Source organism: Lagopus leucura, unplaced genomic scaffold (assembly GCF_019238085.1).
Source record: "Lagopus leucura isolate 7727_CA_CO unplaced genomic scaffold, USGS_WTPT01 Super-Scaffold_806, whole genome shotgun sequence".
Lineage (NCBI taxonomy): Eukaryota > Metazoa > Chordata > Aves > Galliformes > Phasianidae > Lagopus > Lagopus leucura.
The window spans coordinates 4925382-4940841 of NW_024962260.1; the positions used below are offsets into that span (position 1 = coordinate 4925382).

The 15460-nt window shown below is 38.6% G+C and overlaps 1 protein-coding gene across 1 annotated transcript in view; it reads left to right on the forward strand.

Annotated features, from left to right (window-relative positions):
* Positions 1-15460, forward strand: part of DNAH10 (dynein axonemal heavy chain 10) — a 53906-nt gene that overhangs the window by 20331 nt on the left and 18115 nt on the right. Inside the window, exons 29-54 of the mRNA XM_042866023.1 lie at positions 284-517; positions 978-1201; positions 1662-1931; positions 2018-2201; positions 2747-2881; positions 3255-3407; positions 3800-3988; positions 4080-4226; positions 4958-5149; positions 5317-5435; positions 5602-5760; positions 6083-6218; positions 6335-6457; positions 6823-6957; positions 7262-7478; positions 7931-8050; positions 8913-9058; positions 9452-9604; positions 10227-10487; positions 10869-11041; positions 11401-11494; positions 11990-12157; positions 12460-12648; positions 13240-13411; positions 14294-14497; positions 15296-15376. Coding sequence (XP_042721957.1) covers positions 284-517; positions 978-1201; positions 1662-1931; positions 2018-2201; positions 2747-2881; positions 3255-3407; positions 3800-3988; positions 4080-4226; positions 4958-5149; positions 5317-5435; positions 5602-5760; positions 6083-6218; positions 6335-6457; positions 6823-6957; positions 7262-7478; positions 7931-8050; positions 8913-9058; positions 9452-9604; positions 10227-10487; positions 10869-11041; positions 11401-11494; positions 11990-12157; positions 12460-12648; positions 13240-13411; positions 14294-14497; positions 15296-15376 — 4378 coding nt within the window. The remainder of the gene's footprint in view (positions 1-283; positions 518-977; positions 1202-1661; positions 1932-2017; positions 2202-2746; positions 2882-3254; positions 3408-3799; positions 3989-4079; positions 4227-4957; positions 5150-5316; positions 5436-5601; positions 5761-6082; positions 6219-6334; positions 6458-6822; positions 6958-7261; positions 7479-7930; positions 8051-8912; positions 9059-9451; positions 9605-10226; positions 10488-10868; positions 11042-11400; positions 11495-11989; positions 12158-12459; positions 12649-13239; positions 13412-14293; positions 14498-15295; positions 15377-15460) is intronic.

A 15460-nucleotide genomic window follows, 5' to 3' on the forward strand; every position in this document is an offset into this window, starting at 1 on the left:
GTACTGCTGTACACAGGAGCAAAGTCAGGTATGTGATTATGCTTGCATGGTGTGGGATACAGTCTTCTCTTTCACTTGCTTTTACAGTATCTTCATGCTCTCAGCTTTAAGAATGTGCATACTTACCTCTGTGCTCGTACAGTACTGCAGTATAGGAAACCATATTTAAAATTAATTCATTGTTGAAAGAACCTGTACTGCTTGTGCAGTCTGTTTTGTCACTAGATGTAATTTAGTGTAATTCACTGCTGTTTGTTATTTTCTAATTTTATTTCCCACGTAGATAATGGATGAAACTGCAGAAGAACCAATAATTAAAAAATCCTGTGAGGCCCCAAATCGTCTATCAGACCTCCACCATATCAATAATGTGCTGGAGAAATGTCAGAAAAGCTTGAATGATTATTTGGATTCGAAGCGAAATGCCTTCCCAAGGTTTTTCTTTATATCTGATGAAGAGCTGCTTAGTATCCTTGGCAGCAGTAACCCACTTTGTGTCCAGGAACACATGATAAAGGTACAGTGTCTGGTTTTCCGAAGTGCCCTTCACTTTTAAGTGCTTTTAAGAGCTGAATAGACCATTCTGTACATGCTGCTAAGTGTGTGCTAATATTTCCTGCGTACAAAGAACATCTTGGCAGCTTCTTCAAGAAACAAACAAATCAACCAGTTATGTAAAGAAGGTTTGAGATACAACATAATGACCTATCACTAAATAACCTTCCTGTAGCTCCTGAGAGGTCTTTACTTTCGAGGAAAAAAAAAAGTCACTTGAACCTGATCATTTGCTTTGTTTACTGTGCAGTGGGGCTGCTGGGCTGTATGCCCCAGTGTTTGTATTTGATTACTTACAGTCAGATCCATTTCTCTCTGGAGATGGTGAAAACTTCCTTTCAACATTAAGATGAGGGCTAGGTACACTTGAATCTTTCAAGCTTGATTTCTCTTATGTCAATTTCTCTGTTGGTGCATTTCAGATGTACGATAACATAGCTTCCCTGAGGTTTCAGGATGGTGATGGTGATAAGAAAATCGCCACGGCCATGATTTCAGCTGAGGGGGAGGTGATGGATTTCCGGCAGGCTGTAGCTGCAGAGGGCAGAGTGGAGAACTGGATGACAGCAGTGCTGGGAGAAATGAGACGAACAAACAGACTTCTTACTAAGGAGGCTATTTTTCGATACTGTGAAGACAGAAGCAGGTGAAACCATCAGTGTCAAAGATAATACAAGTACCTTATATGTTACTATGAACCTGTAGTGATACAGAAAAACAGAAACTTCATTTTCTAATTTAGACACAGCTTAGCCTGTATTTCTATAATGCAGAGGAGTATGGATACCTGCATATGTAGTATTTTAACCAGAAAAAATGTTTTATTTACTCTCAGTGGTTTTATAAGGCTTGAATTTTCATTTTTAGTAACGTGTGCACAATTTTTCGTATTATAAATTCTGTCTTGTCATTGTTACGCATGGCATAGGTTGTTTTCCATGAGAGTATTTCCTAGGCTTTAGAAATAATACCTCACACCTTGATTTTATTCGTCTTTATAAAGTTTTGGTCATGTTGTCGTTGTAGAAATAGGAGGAACTTCCTATTTTTTGTTGTGATCATTTACTTAAACAGTAACTCAGACTCCCATACTGTATTTCCCATAGAGTTGATTGGATGTTACTCTACCAAGGCATGATGGTGCTGGCTGCCAATCAGGTGTGGTGGACGTGGGAGGTTGAGGATGTCTTTCGGAAAGTGAAGAAAGGAGAAAAACAGGCAATGAAACTGTATGCTAAAAAAATGCACCAACAAATTGATGAGCTGGTTACTCGCATTACTGCACCTTTGAGCAAAAACGACAGGAAAAAATACAACACTGTTCTCATCATTGATGTTCATGCCAGAGACATCGTCGATACATTTGTCAGAGACAGGTAAATCCTCAACCTCCTGAGAAAATACCAGAGCCATAAGCTATCTATCTATCCCTTCACCTCGTGTGTGCATGCCTCTTGTGTAGCATTCTGCAGGCTCAGGAATTTGAATGGGAAAGCCAGCTGCGCTTCTATTGGGACCGAGAACCAGATGAGCTGAGTGTGCGGCAGTGCACAGGGACATTTTCATATGGTTATGAGTACATGGGTTTGAACGGGCGCCTCGTGATCACCCCGCTTACTGATCGTATCTATCTCACATTCACACAGGTATGTGTTAAAGGAGTTCTTTTTAGCTGACGTGCACTTGTAAAACTTGCTTCCATGCTGTCGCATAGTTGGCAATTGGGACATAAAAGAAAGGAGAAGAAATGCAGTGTGAACACAAACGTATAATAAGTAGGTTGCAATAGTCTTCTAAACTAGTTGCTTTGAAGATAATGTAGAATGCATGCAGAAATGAGATTTAAGGCTTGTTGTACCCATGGATTTGTTTGTGAATTTGCTACCAGCTTAATAAAATCCTTTTTGTAGTGGAAATGCTAAGTCATGGCTTGAACCGGTGATTGATCACTTGGTAGGAAGTCAGGGCCAAGCTAGGGTCTGTTCAAATGAGGTCTGTTCAAGCGCAGATCTCACTGGAGATTCCTGCATACCCGAGGCCGGAAGGTAAGCAGCTTCTTTTCTTCATTTCTGTGCCCACAGCTTTTGTATTTGTGCAAATCCTCACTCCTTGTAGCCAGGTTCTTGCTGCTCTGCTGCTATTGCTGCACTTTCCATTGTGTTACACTTTGTTCTTTGGTCTGTCTTCAAAGGCTTTATCAATGTTTTTGGGAGGAGCACCAGCAGGGCCAGCAGGTACAGGGAAAACAGAAACAACCAAGGATCTGGCCAAAGCACTGGGCTTGCTGTGTGTGGTGACAAACTGTGGAGAAGGCATGGATTTCAAAGTAAGTTTTTAAGATCTGCATTCTATGGAAAGAGCCGTTTACTGTTCTTTTCCAGCACACAGAATAAGCACAGGTTTTGAACTTCTGAACATGTGCCTCCTTTAGAGTTACCATGCCAATGAAATAGAGTAAAAAATAACTATTTTGAATAAATGTTAAAGGGAATTTGAAGATTCTATCTGTTCTTTCAAACAGGGAAACAATGGCTAAGGGCTACCTGCACTTAGCAAATAGTTACCTAGTGCGGATTGCTAGCTCCTGCATGTATCCAGAGATTTTTACCCAGACATTAAGAGTTTTAGCATACTCCAGTTTGCTGGTGGTGGATTCTTTAACGTACTCATTGCTGAGATGTTTTTCTTCTTCTTGTTAGGCAGTTGGTAAAATCTTCTCTGGTCTTGCCCAGTGTGGAGCATGGGGATGCTTTGATGAATTCAATCGTATCGATGCTTCTGTGCTTTCAGTCATTTCTTCTCAGATTCAAGTTATTCGAAATGCTTTAATGAATCATCAGAAAACATTTCAGGTAAACACTGAAAAAGAAGAGTAATTGTGAAGGCTGATCTTGTGCTGGAGGCAAAGATCCAGGACTGGGCCCAACTGGGAGATCGAAGGGCTGTTTCTGTGGTAATTGCTTTGTGCTGAGTGTTTTGGACTCCAGAATATGTACTCTGAGATTCAAAGATATTAAAGCTTTGCTTATTTTCTAATCCTTTGCTAGATTCTCCCCTTGTGAAGTAGGAGAAAAGTAAGCTAAATAGCAAATAGTAATTAAATGTACCTACATTCATATCTAAAGCTGCATTTTTAACACACTGTCCCAAGCGGGTGTCCCAGTATCGCTGGTTTTCTCTTTCAGCAAATGGTAATGTTTCAGTTACAAACACACATTGTGCTAAAGTTTTCATGTGCTTTTAGTTTGAAGGACAAGAAATAAACCTTGATAGCCGAATGGGCATTTTTATTACAATGAATCCTGGTTATGCTGGCCGGACTGAGCTCCCTGAGTCTGTAAAAGCTTTGTTCAGGCCTGTGGTTGTTATTGTACCAGATCTTCAGCAAATCTGCGAAATCATGCTCTTTTCTGAAGGATTCCTTACGGCAAAGGTAAGAAAACTGTATTGCTCTCCATACCCTTGTATGCGTGCTCTGTGTTTTGTTGTAACTTCACGTCTGTGATTATTTAACTCTCAAACAGGTCCTTGCCAAAAAGATGACAGTGCTGTACAAGCTGGCAAAAGAACAACTTTCTAAACAACATCATTATGATTTTGGGCTGCGGGCCCTTAAGTCAGTATTGGTGATGGCTGGGGAATTGAAAAGGGGATCACCAGACCTCAGTGAGGTAGGCTTGCTACTTATTTACCCTTTGCAGCTCATACTTTTTGTTGGAAATAGTATATGTTTACACATTTGCTGTAGTTTGTCTGCATTTGAAATAGAAGCATTGGTGTTCTTTGTCTTATTATTTTACTGTGTTCTTACTGAGCTTCATGATGCCCTCTACCAGCAAGGTAGCATCAGAACTTGGTAGGGAAACCTATAAAAAATGAGGTGTTTTACTTCATGTGCAGTCTTGATATAAAGTCCAGGATGCACTATTTATCCTGGATAAATAGTGAAAACTACTTTCTGAAGATAATACCCAAAGTGGGTGCTCCATTCATATTGTTGTTCATTTGGTAGCTCAAGTGGTGCATCGTACTTACAAACAAAAGCTTTTTGATGCTGCAATAACTGCAGAATTTGGGAATATTTATAAAACAATTGTTTATTTTAGCATCAAATCAGGGAAATTGTAGTATGATCACTCTAGCCACACAGCATTTTGTTAATATAGTTGACAAAGGCAGCCTTTTTCACTATTTGACTATTTGACTTTTTCAATATTTGACTATTGGTCAACTTAATCCTTTCAAAATGGCCTCTTTTCCACTAGTAGCTGAAGCCAAGAAAGCATTCTCAAAGCTGTACTAAAGTAATTGTGCAATGGTTTTTGGTGATGTTTGAAATTACTATGTATTAGGTAATTGGTTACCTCTTTGGTAGAGAGTGATTCTGCTGTGTTTTGTCTAGGAGGTTGTACTGATGAGAGCTCTACGAGATATGAATCTTCCTAAATTTGTGTTTGAAGACGTACCTCTCTTCCTTGGCCTAATCTCTGACCTGTTTCCCGGCCTGGACTGCCCTCGAGTCCGCTACCCTGACTTTAATGATGCTGTAGAACAAGTGCTGGAAGAAGGAGGTTATGTTGTTTTACCAGTTCAGGTATAAAAAATGTTAATTGCCCGAGTTTTTGTTGTAAACATTAGGCTGGATATGCATTGCTGCACTCGAGAATGGCTCCAGGAAAGCTTAGTAGGTATAGACCAGCTGCTGATCTTGTCCATAGACCTATGGATAGCAGTCTGTTGAATTAATATGTATTTTTTCAGGTGGATAAAGTTGTTCAGATGTATGAGACAATGATAACTAGACACACTACAATGGTGGTTGGGCCTACTGGAGGTGGCAAATCGGTTGTCATTAATGCTTTGTGCCAAGCCCAGAACAAGTAAGTATACAATTTGATACCTGGAAGGGTGGCTGTAAAATGACTTGTGTAGTCATATCAAAATCATTAATAGCTAGCCATAACGTATGCTTGGGTTATCATGAGGTGGTATTCTCATAATATAAATGTATACATAAATAATATTGCTTTCCTTTTGTATTTCTAGGCTGGGATTGTTGACAAAGCTTTACACACTGAATCCTAAAGCTATGTCTGTGATTGAACTATATGGGATCCTTGACCCTACCACACGAGACTGGACAGATGGAGTCCTGTCAAACATTTTTCGGGATATCAACAGGCCTACTGACAAGAAAGAACGAAGGTAGACAGCTAGAAATTACTGTGATAACTTTTAGGTGCTGAATTTTGTGTCAACTTTTCTTTTTTTAATATAATACACAATATTTGATACTATGCTAGTTCAGAAACAAATGATAAGTGAATGCAAAGTGTCTAAGGGTATCTTTCTATTTCTTGTGAGTTGTGTGCCTCAGTGAGATGAATAGAAACAATGCAGTGATCAAAAATGCAGGGGAGACTTCAAAACACCTGAGCTGACATTGATGCCTTTGATGGAATGTCTGAGTTCTGAAATATGTGACTGAAGTCAGAGATTATATATCCCTTGGCTCCTGTATCCACAGGTACATTCTGTTTGATGGAGATGTAGATGCTCTATGGGTTGAAAACATGAATTCTGTCATGGATGACAATAAGTTACTGACCCTGGCAAATGGGGAGAGGATTAGACTCCAGTCGCACTGTGCACTGTTGTTTGAGGTAGGAAATGGCTGTATGTGGGAGGGGTTAGATGAGGCTAGATCTACACAGCCTGTAAAAGTAGTTACTCTGTCTATTCTTTGAAGGCATGATTATGTGGTATGATTATTTTACAGGTTGGTGACTTACAGTATGCATCTCCTGCCACAGTATCCCGCTGTGGAATGGTCTTTGTGGATCCTAAAAATCTGAAATACAAGCCTTACTGGCAGAAGTGGATGCGAGGAAGAGAAAATGAGGTGGGAATTTCTGCATTTGGTCATAGAGTATTTTTTATTAAATACTGAACTGTAGAAAGAAGAGGGAAAAAAACAAAACACAGAACATCTTTGTAAAGTCAGTCTCATCTTCTGAATTGGCTTATGGTTCATCTGTCATTAGGTTCTGAAGTAAGAAAACTTATTTACTATCACCTGATGAATGCAGATCCTCAGCTGCCAAAAAAACAGTCTGTATAACTGTTAAATTTCTTAATTTGCCTGTATTCTGTCACTCCTGTAAAAGCAATTATACTTGGTCAGCCAGGTGTTGATGGGAAACTCTGCTTTCACAGTCACCCTCCCACTTTTCTGTGTGTTTAATTATTGTCCCTTTTTTCCCTCAGCAAGAGAGAATTGAATTGAATCGTCTCTTTGAAAAATACGTGCCCTGCCTTATTGATATGATTACAGAGGGAGTTGTGGATGGCAAACAAGAAGAAAGGCTGAAGACCATTGTTCCTCAAACAGATTTAAACATGGTGAGGAATAGAAAATAAAGGTTGACAAAGTTTATCTTAGAAGTGGAGCTGACTAATGAAGGCAAAAATCTCCCAAGGAAATCACAAGAGTAGAGTTCACAGTGAAATCTCAGTTTGCTACCAAGAAACAATAGAAACAGTCAGTTCCTTACCAGTGCCATCCTGCTGTGATTAATACTTGTATCAGTAGATACATCTGTAAGGACCAAAGATCAGCAAACACTCAAACAGCTGAAAACATAGTAAGAGTTTTTACCTATCTAAATAGTGATTCTGTTTACACTTTTGACCTTTTTTACAACAGGTGGTTCAGCTGACTGTGATGCTGGAAGCTGTTCTTGTAGAAAAACCTGATGATCCTGATGTTCTAGAGTGCTTTTTCTTGGAAGCTTTATATTTTTCTTTAGGTGCTTCTCTTCTTGATGCTGGAAGAGTTAAATTTGATAAATACATTAAACATATTTCTTGTATGTCAACTGTTCATGATGAGAACATCCTGGCTAAGCCAGGGGAGCTGCCAGGTAGGATTTTATTATGATGTACTCCAAATCACGTTGATTATGTTGAAAAAGTCTCGGTTTCCTTGAAGTGAGAACATTGTTCTTCCTTACAGCTATCTGCCATGAAAATGTTTGATGTTCTCTGAAGGACTGTCACTGAAAATGTGTAGAGATACTATTGCTGGCTGACTCTTAGTTACTGGCTTACCTTCACAGAACTGTGCCAGCCAGAAAATGTAAAAAGTGAAAGGAAAAACAAAAAGGGAAATGAAAACCATTGGAAAAGTGCTTATTAATTGATAATATGACTCAAATACTGGACTAGGAGAATTTTGTTAGGTGTTTTTCTGGGTTAAATGACAAGTGGAACAGCGTTGCTCTACATGATCCAGAATCACAACCTTTACTTTCATTTCAGTCTTATGAAATGTTGAAGTGTCCTAGGAACTTTTCAGCTGTTTAATGGTTTCCAGGTCAGCTGCCAACTTTGTATGACTTTCATTTTGATGGATTTCAAAAAAAGTGGGTACCTTGGATGCAACTTGTTCCTGGATATATTCATAATCCTCAAAAGAAGTTTCTTGACATCCTAGGTGAGTGTAAGATAAAAAAAGTGGCAGTGTGCTTTTACTTTATGTGAGTGGACTTAACGTAAGGATCCTCACCGTGTGCTGAAGGTCATCTACTCTTTTTCAGTTTCTTGTGATGACAGAAACCAATTTATTTAATGCTCTTGTTAGAGTAGATTATCAGGAATAGAGTTGATATTTCAGTGCCTACGGCATTTTGAAAGAGTCAGAAGAGCAGAAGATTGATTTTTTTTTTTTTTTTTTTTTTTTTTTGTACTTGGCCAGAAACTCTGAAAAAATCTCACATCACCGGTTCAAGTGCTCAGTAGATAAAAAATTCATTTTTAAGGCCATTATTGGTTGTTACTTGAAATACTATATAATGATGACAAGCGCTTTTCATAGTTAAGACTAAATTGGTCCAGGTTATTTTATAGTAAGATTCAGCAAGCATAGATTAATTTCACTGACACAATAGGTAATGGTATGGTCTATAATACTGTTCCTGATGGCAGGCTATTCACATAGAACAAAATTCATCTCTGTATGTTTCAGGGAAAAATAAGTCCTGATCCAAATATAACCTGATTATGTCCTTGGAATAGGGATTACGTGGAATTTAACCAGTCTGTGGTGCTGCTATGTGGAGAACTAATTTTCTTACATGTCAATAGGAAAAAAGAGCCCAGTGATAAAAATTGAGTAGCTGTGGTTAAGCAATTAAAGTTTTTCTTCAGCATTGTTAGTAAGTCGATATTTCAGGTTACATCTTTGTGCAACTGCATGTTAATTGTGAATCTGATCCAGCTGTGTTCCATAAATATAAATTCCCCAGGCTGCACTGCCTTTAATTTTAACCTGCTGTTCTATTCACAATCTTTTTCAGTGCCTACAGTGGATACAACACGCACTACTTGGTTGCTAGAACAAATGGTAAAAATAAAACACCCAGTTGTTCTTGTAGGTGAATCAGGTACTTCTAAAACAGCAACAACGCAGAACTTCTTAAGCAGTCTGAACGAAGACCTTAATGTACGTATGAGGCATTTTGCCTTGTTTATAAAGCTGCATTTTCATTTTGTGACCCTGTGTTAAATTTCTGTTCTGAAGCCTGAGCCTGTGAGTAGCAGTATTGACTTTGAGGCCTCATGAAGGTTCAGAGATCTAACTGCAAGCTCAGGCCCAAATTGTAATGATGATTTGAGAATTCTTGAAGAAAAGAAATATTTTGTTCTCTTACTTTATCAAAGATTTAAGAAGAATTTCACTTCTTTGTTGTCTGTAATTCAAATGAGTAACTGAACCAGATAAGTGTTTCTGATATGTCTGACAACTTAATATAAAGAATATTTTCTAGAATACTCTAGTTTGGAGGGGGAAAAAAAAGGTAAAAATCCATTCTTATCAATTTCCTCCTCTTTGCAGCTTCTCCTAGTGATGAACTTCTCTTCCCGTACAACATCAATGGACGTCCAGAGAAATCTAGAAACAAATGTAGAGAAACGAACTAAAGACACTTATGGCCCTCCTATGGGAAAACGTCTCATTGTTTTCATGGATGATATGAATATGCCAAGGGTAAGCTGCCACTGGTTAGCAAGGTATTTTGGAAACATTTATGGTGGCACTGATGTCATGCCTTCATGTACAGATTCAACTGTGTGAAAGGACTAGGTCTTATATCACAAGTCAAGGGGATTCATGGAAGTACATTTAGTTTTTAGTTTGGGAACTTCAGAACTGTGGGACTTGTCTGCAGTATGGGGTATTTCTGTCTATTGCAGTATTTGACCTCTAGATAAGAAATATTTCCTTTCGAATCACTTCTTATAGAATCATAGAATTGCTCAGGTTGGAAAAGACCTTCAAGATCATTAAATCCAACTGTAAATGGCATTAAAATCATTTGCCTGTGGCCTAATATTGGTTGCAGGATGTTTCTTGTAGAAACCTCCCTTTCACTTTAGAATTGGAGCAGGAAAGGATGTGTGCATTTTTAGCTTATCATGGAGAAGAGGCACTTTTATTGTATGAGACATCAGAATGAATGTTCACAGTCAGTGCCAGAGCTCTACCAAGTGTAATGTAGTCTGTGTAACGCTGTCCCAAGTAGGGAGCACAATATTTTCATGTTTATAGCAGTATTTGGCATGTTGATATACTGTGCTCTAAATATCTTGCTGCTTTTTGTGTTACAAAGGTTGATGAGTATGGCACGCAGCAACCCATTGCCTTGTTGAAGCTGCTGCTAGAAAAAGGTTTCCTGTATGACCGCAGTAAGGAGATGAACTGTAAAATGCTCCGAGATCTGGGATTTGTCGCTGCCATGGGGAAAGCTGGAGGAGGTCGGAATGAAGTCGACCCTCGATTCATCTCACTCTTCAGTGTTTTTAACGTACCTTTTCCTTCTGAGCAGTCACTGAATTTGATCTACGCCTCCATCCTGAAAGGCCACACTGCGGTAATTTCACTCTTGTTGAAGGATTGCTTAACGGGTTTATTTTGAAATATACACTCATTTTTGTGTTGTCACAGGATCTAAAAACATTTGTTTTCAAGTTTCCTTCTCATTTAGAGAAGTAGTAGTTTTAGACCAATTTATTTTTTCTCTTGTGAAAACACTGTAGAAATTCCAGTGATTGAGTGTGATGTTATTTTCAGTGAAGATGCACCATACCCAAAAACATTTAATTTCTGTATATGTGCAGGAATGCTGCACAGGAATACAAATTTCTAGAAATGTTTAAGTTATTTGAAAAGCTGGAAAGCAGAATATTTGATAGTATTCAATTTTCTACGGGCAGTTGCATGAAAACATCTCTTTTTTCTCTCATGTTTGCAGACGTTTAATGAGTCTATATCAGCTATCTCTGAGACCATAACAGTATGCACCTTGGAGCTTTATAAAAGGATTGTCTGTGACCTACCCCCTACTCCTTCCAAATTCCATTACATTTTTAACCTGCGGGACCTTTCCAGGGTCTATAATGGACTTATTCTTACAACCCCAGAGAGGTAAGAACATAAAAAATTGTCTTCAGTAGTCCTTTACCTGTTTGTTTGGATGAAGCTGGGGTAAAATGAGGAAGCTTGGTGCATGAAATCAATCACATCTCATTGCTTTTCATTAAACCTTCACCAGAGTGAGAAGATGTGCAGGAACATCCTTAATTACAATACTACTTTTGATGACAAATGCTATTGCATTAATCTTCCTTAAATAAGATACCTGAAGGTAGTGATGCAATTTTTTTTATCTTTATGAAGAGGGAAAAAAAAAAACAAAAAACAGTAGAAGAGTTTAAAAAAAAATCAGTCCAGACTTTTGATCAAATCAGTTTGCTTGGGTCACTGATATTTTGATATTAATGCAGGTTTCAAACAGTCACCCAGATGGTGAGAGTTTGGAGAAATGAGTGCCTGAGGGTTTTCCATGACAGGCTGATTAATGAAGCAGATAAAGCTTTGGTGAGTAGTTTCTTTCAACTTTCATTAGTTACTGAATATTACAGTGGCAACTAATTTGCCACAGCAGTGTTGTCAACTATTGCATTCAGGTCTTGCAGTCATACTGCAGACTCGTCTAACTGCTGTGTTGTTACTACATTATCTTAAAATGTAATCTGTGGAGCTCTCTAAAATAAAGTAACCATGGCAGACTAAGTGAGCTGATCTGCTGAAGGAACAGATTTTTTTTTTTAATAAGGTGTATTGCTTTCTGTCTTAAATTTCTGCAGTCCATTGACTTGAATGGTTCCTGAACTTCCTCTTAGGCCATTTTGTATCATAGAACACAAAGGGCGCTGTGGTCTGGTTCTTCTGGTAACCTCACTAGCTTTCACTCTTGGAAATAAGTCAATATTTGAGCAAGAATGTGCATTATTAATATCACTCTTTTAAGTATTCCTGGACTCAAAAATACCTGCTTTGTTCCGTTGCCTAACTTATTTCTTATACACAAAGGTACAAGGACATATCAAAAACCTGATTGAAGAGAATTTCAGAGATGAATTGGAGCAGGCTATGAGGGATCCTATTCTTTTTGGGGATTTCAGGATGGCACTGAATGAGGGAGAGCCTCGTATTTATGAAGATATACAAGCCTATGATGTGGCAAAAAATCTCTTTCAGGTAGTGTGCTTCAGTTTGGAACTGTGTGTGATTTTTGTGTCTTTGCATGAGGAATGGGCAGGAAATTGCACCAAACAAGGTGAAATCAGTTTGTATGTGCACACATACAACAGTGTGCACAGAAGACTCTCATTTGGCATCTGGAATTATGAAAATTGGGGGTCAGCTATGGCAGTGCTTTCTAATTATTTATTTTCCTTGATGATCTTTACTAGCAATAATGCGGCTAAATGGGTTGTTATTTTATTAATGTTATTGTTTTCTTGGTCTCCTAGTAACGTTCTGACCACCTTTCTCTGCAGGAGATTTTGGAGGAATATAATGAGGCTAATGTTAAAATGAATCTAGTTCTTTTTGATGATGCTTTGGAACATTTAATCCACGTATATCGCATCATACGGATGGATCGTGGCCATGCCCTACTCATAGGAGTTGGAGGCTCAGGAAAGCAGTCTCTTACAAGATTGGCTGCCTTTACAGCTGGATGTGAGGTTAGTGTCTGTGCATCTTTGCAGTGAATGAAGACAAGGAAAGCAACAGTGGGATGAGGATTAAATTGGATGGGGATGAGAGGAGGAGGGGAAAGGCAGTCAAGATAAGATTAGGCTGGCATCTCTTCCGTGTGAAGAGAAGAAAACAGTTTGCTAGGAGGCTGTGGGTGATCTTGGCACTTGGGGACAGAAAACAAGGATGGGTTTTAGGGTCAAATCTAATAGTACCTAATTATTGCTTTTGTTGCTTATCTGTACTACAGCATCACTCTGGTGCTTCTCAAGGAACCCTATTGTGATTGATATTGTAATATTTTAGATAGGAAATGTTCCTCCTTCAAGAGTTTCTTAAGGAAACTGTTGATTTGGAGGGGAAGAATGAAAAGGGAGGGTGAATACAAAGGGCAGTCAAATTTGAAAATTGCAATCCTGTAGGTTTGTACAAATGTAATTGTTTGGAAAGAGTGCAGTGCATAAATTTACTGATGGATGGAGGCCAAACCAAAACCTTTCATCCAATCTAGTTCAAATTGAGTTTCGAAGATGTCTTGGGTTCATCTGTCTCTTCTTAATATTTGTTTGCATCCCTAGGTATTTGAAATCATCTTGACTCGAGGATATAGAGAAAATAACTTCCGAGAAGACCTGAAAAGCCTGTACCAGAAGCTTGGTATTGAGAACAAGTCAATAGTCTTCTTGTTTACAGATGGCCATGTAGCAGATGAGAGTTTCTTGGAGCTCATCAATAACATGTTAACTTCAGGTGACACACACAGCCTGAATTACTGCCAGTATAGTATTTGCTTGTGACTCAAATGCACCCTTGGTCCAGCTTTTACTATTTCACCCTGTATTCTCTGCTGCTGTAGTTAGTTACACGTTTCAATACTACCTGAAATTATCTTGGCCTTAATGATGGCTTTTTGACATTGTATTGTCATTTATATGCATCTGGGGAGCCTAAAAGTGCACATAGTTTTGCAGGAACCTCATGCTTCTTCCAAGACCAGAGTGCAACTTCAGTTGTGTTTAATCACAAACTCTCTTTTCTCTCATTTGCTTTTAAATAGCATTCACCTGAGCAACAACAGATGCTTATATATAATCTTAAGCTATAGTTTACTGTCTTTTATTGTATGCAGCTGGTGAAGATTAGCAGCTCTGTATGACCATCCTCTCTATAGAAGTTCATACAGAATCTGATTTTTTGATCCCTTTTCTTGGTATGGTTCTCTCTGTTCTGTTCTGCTTATGTCAGTCATTAGGTAACTCGTGCAATACGACCATTTGATGGAGAGACTGAAAATGTGATTGGTGGTTTCGAGACACAAATGAATGTTTTCCTTACATGAGTAAAAGCATTTTGTGTTCTTGTGACATTTTGTATATGTTGCTGAAGCCCAAACAAAACCAAAGCAATTATTCTTCTAAATCCCCTTGCATCATCTAAAGTATTTCCTGTATGTTGTCCATTATGGGTGAGGAGGAGAAGCATAGAGAGATTAATAGGTTCATTTAGAACTGCCCAGAATCATTTTTGCTGAATTAGGTTTAATACTTGTCACTCTAGTTTCCCATTTGCTCTGTCCCCAGCCATATGGTTATAAATTGTTCTCAGTAGCATTCTTCTGTCCATATGTTACAGGAATGGTGCCAGCCCTTTTTGCAGATGATGAAAAAGACACCATACTAAGTCAGATTGGAGACGAAGCTATTAAAGCTGGTGTGAACCCAGCTAAACAGAGCGTCTGGCAATATTTTGTAAACAAATGTACAAGCAACCTTCATATTGTCCTGGGAATGTCCCCAGTTGGGGACAGTCTGAGAACGTGGTGCAGAAATTTCCCAGGTATCAATTATATACACTGCTTCATCCCTTCCCTGTCAAACACAGGTTTGCAGGCAAGACAAAATCTCCAGCAGACTGCCACAGCTAAAGCGAAGTGGAGCAGGTTTAATGATTACACATTTGCATGATGTTTTCCAGTTAAGTGCCACGTATCAGTGGATATTATTGACTAACATTTAGCAGATCAGTTCATTTTCCAGCTGAACTGCTAGAAATCAATTAGTCATCCTCACTGAAGCAGAAGTATGCAGACTGCCTCTGTGTGCAGCCTTTCCTCTATAGATTACAGAAGAATGTGACATATTAAATCATTTTGAAACTAGGATATGGTGGTAAAAGAAACATTTTTATATCCAAAGCTAAAAGAACAGTGGGTTAAGAAGGACACAACTAAGAGAAAAACCACCTGGGCTTGGTGGATGCTACTGCAGAACAGGTGGCTGAAAGATGTCCTAAAAGGACTGAGGAGACTCACAAATTGAGGTGTACTGGTGGGAATCCCAGTGTGGGCTTTAAAATATCTAGTTGTTGCTCGAGTGCATCCTATGGAATGGTATAGCCTAAAGAATAGTGCAACAGGTCTAGCTGGACACAGATGCAGTGCTGATTATTTACTATCAAGAAGGAAGTACTGGCTTTGTGGTAATTATTGTTCCTAAGTAGGAGCCAAATAAGACCAAACCTGAAAATTCTTGATGCAAACAAAGTTAAACTTAGGGCTGTCTGGCAGATTAAGATGTAGCTTTTCAAAGAAACTTTTCAGGCAACGCTAAGGCAACACTATGCTTTTATTTTAAGGTCTTGTCAACAATACTGGTATTGACTGGTTCTTACCCTGGCCCTCCCAAGCTTTGTATGCAGTTGCAAAATCCTTTGTTGGTAAGTAAGATGTCAGTATTTTAACCCATTAATCCTTGGATAAGCCTAAGAAATGAATTCTGTACTTTGACTTTATTATAGATG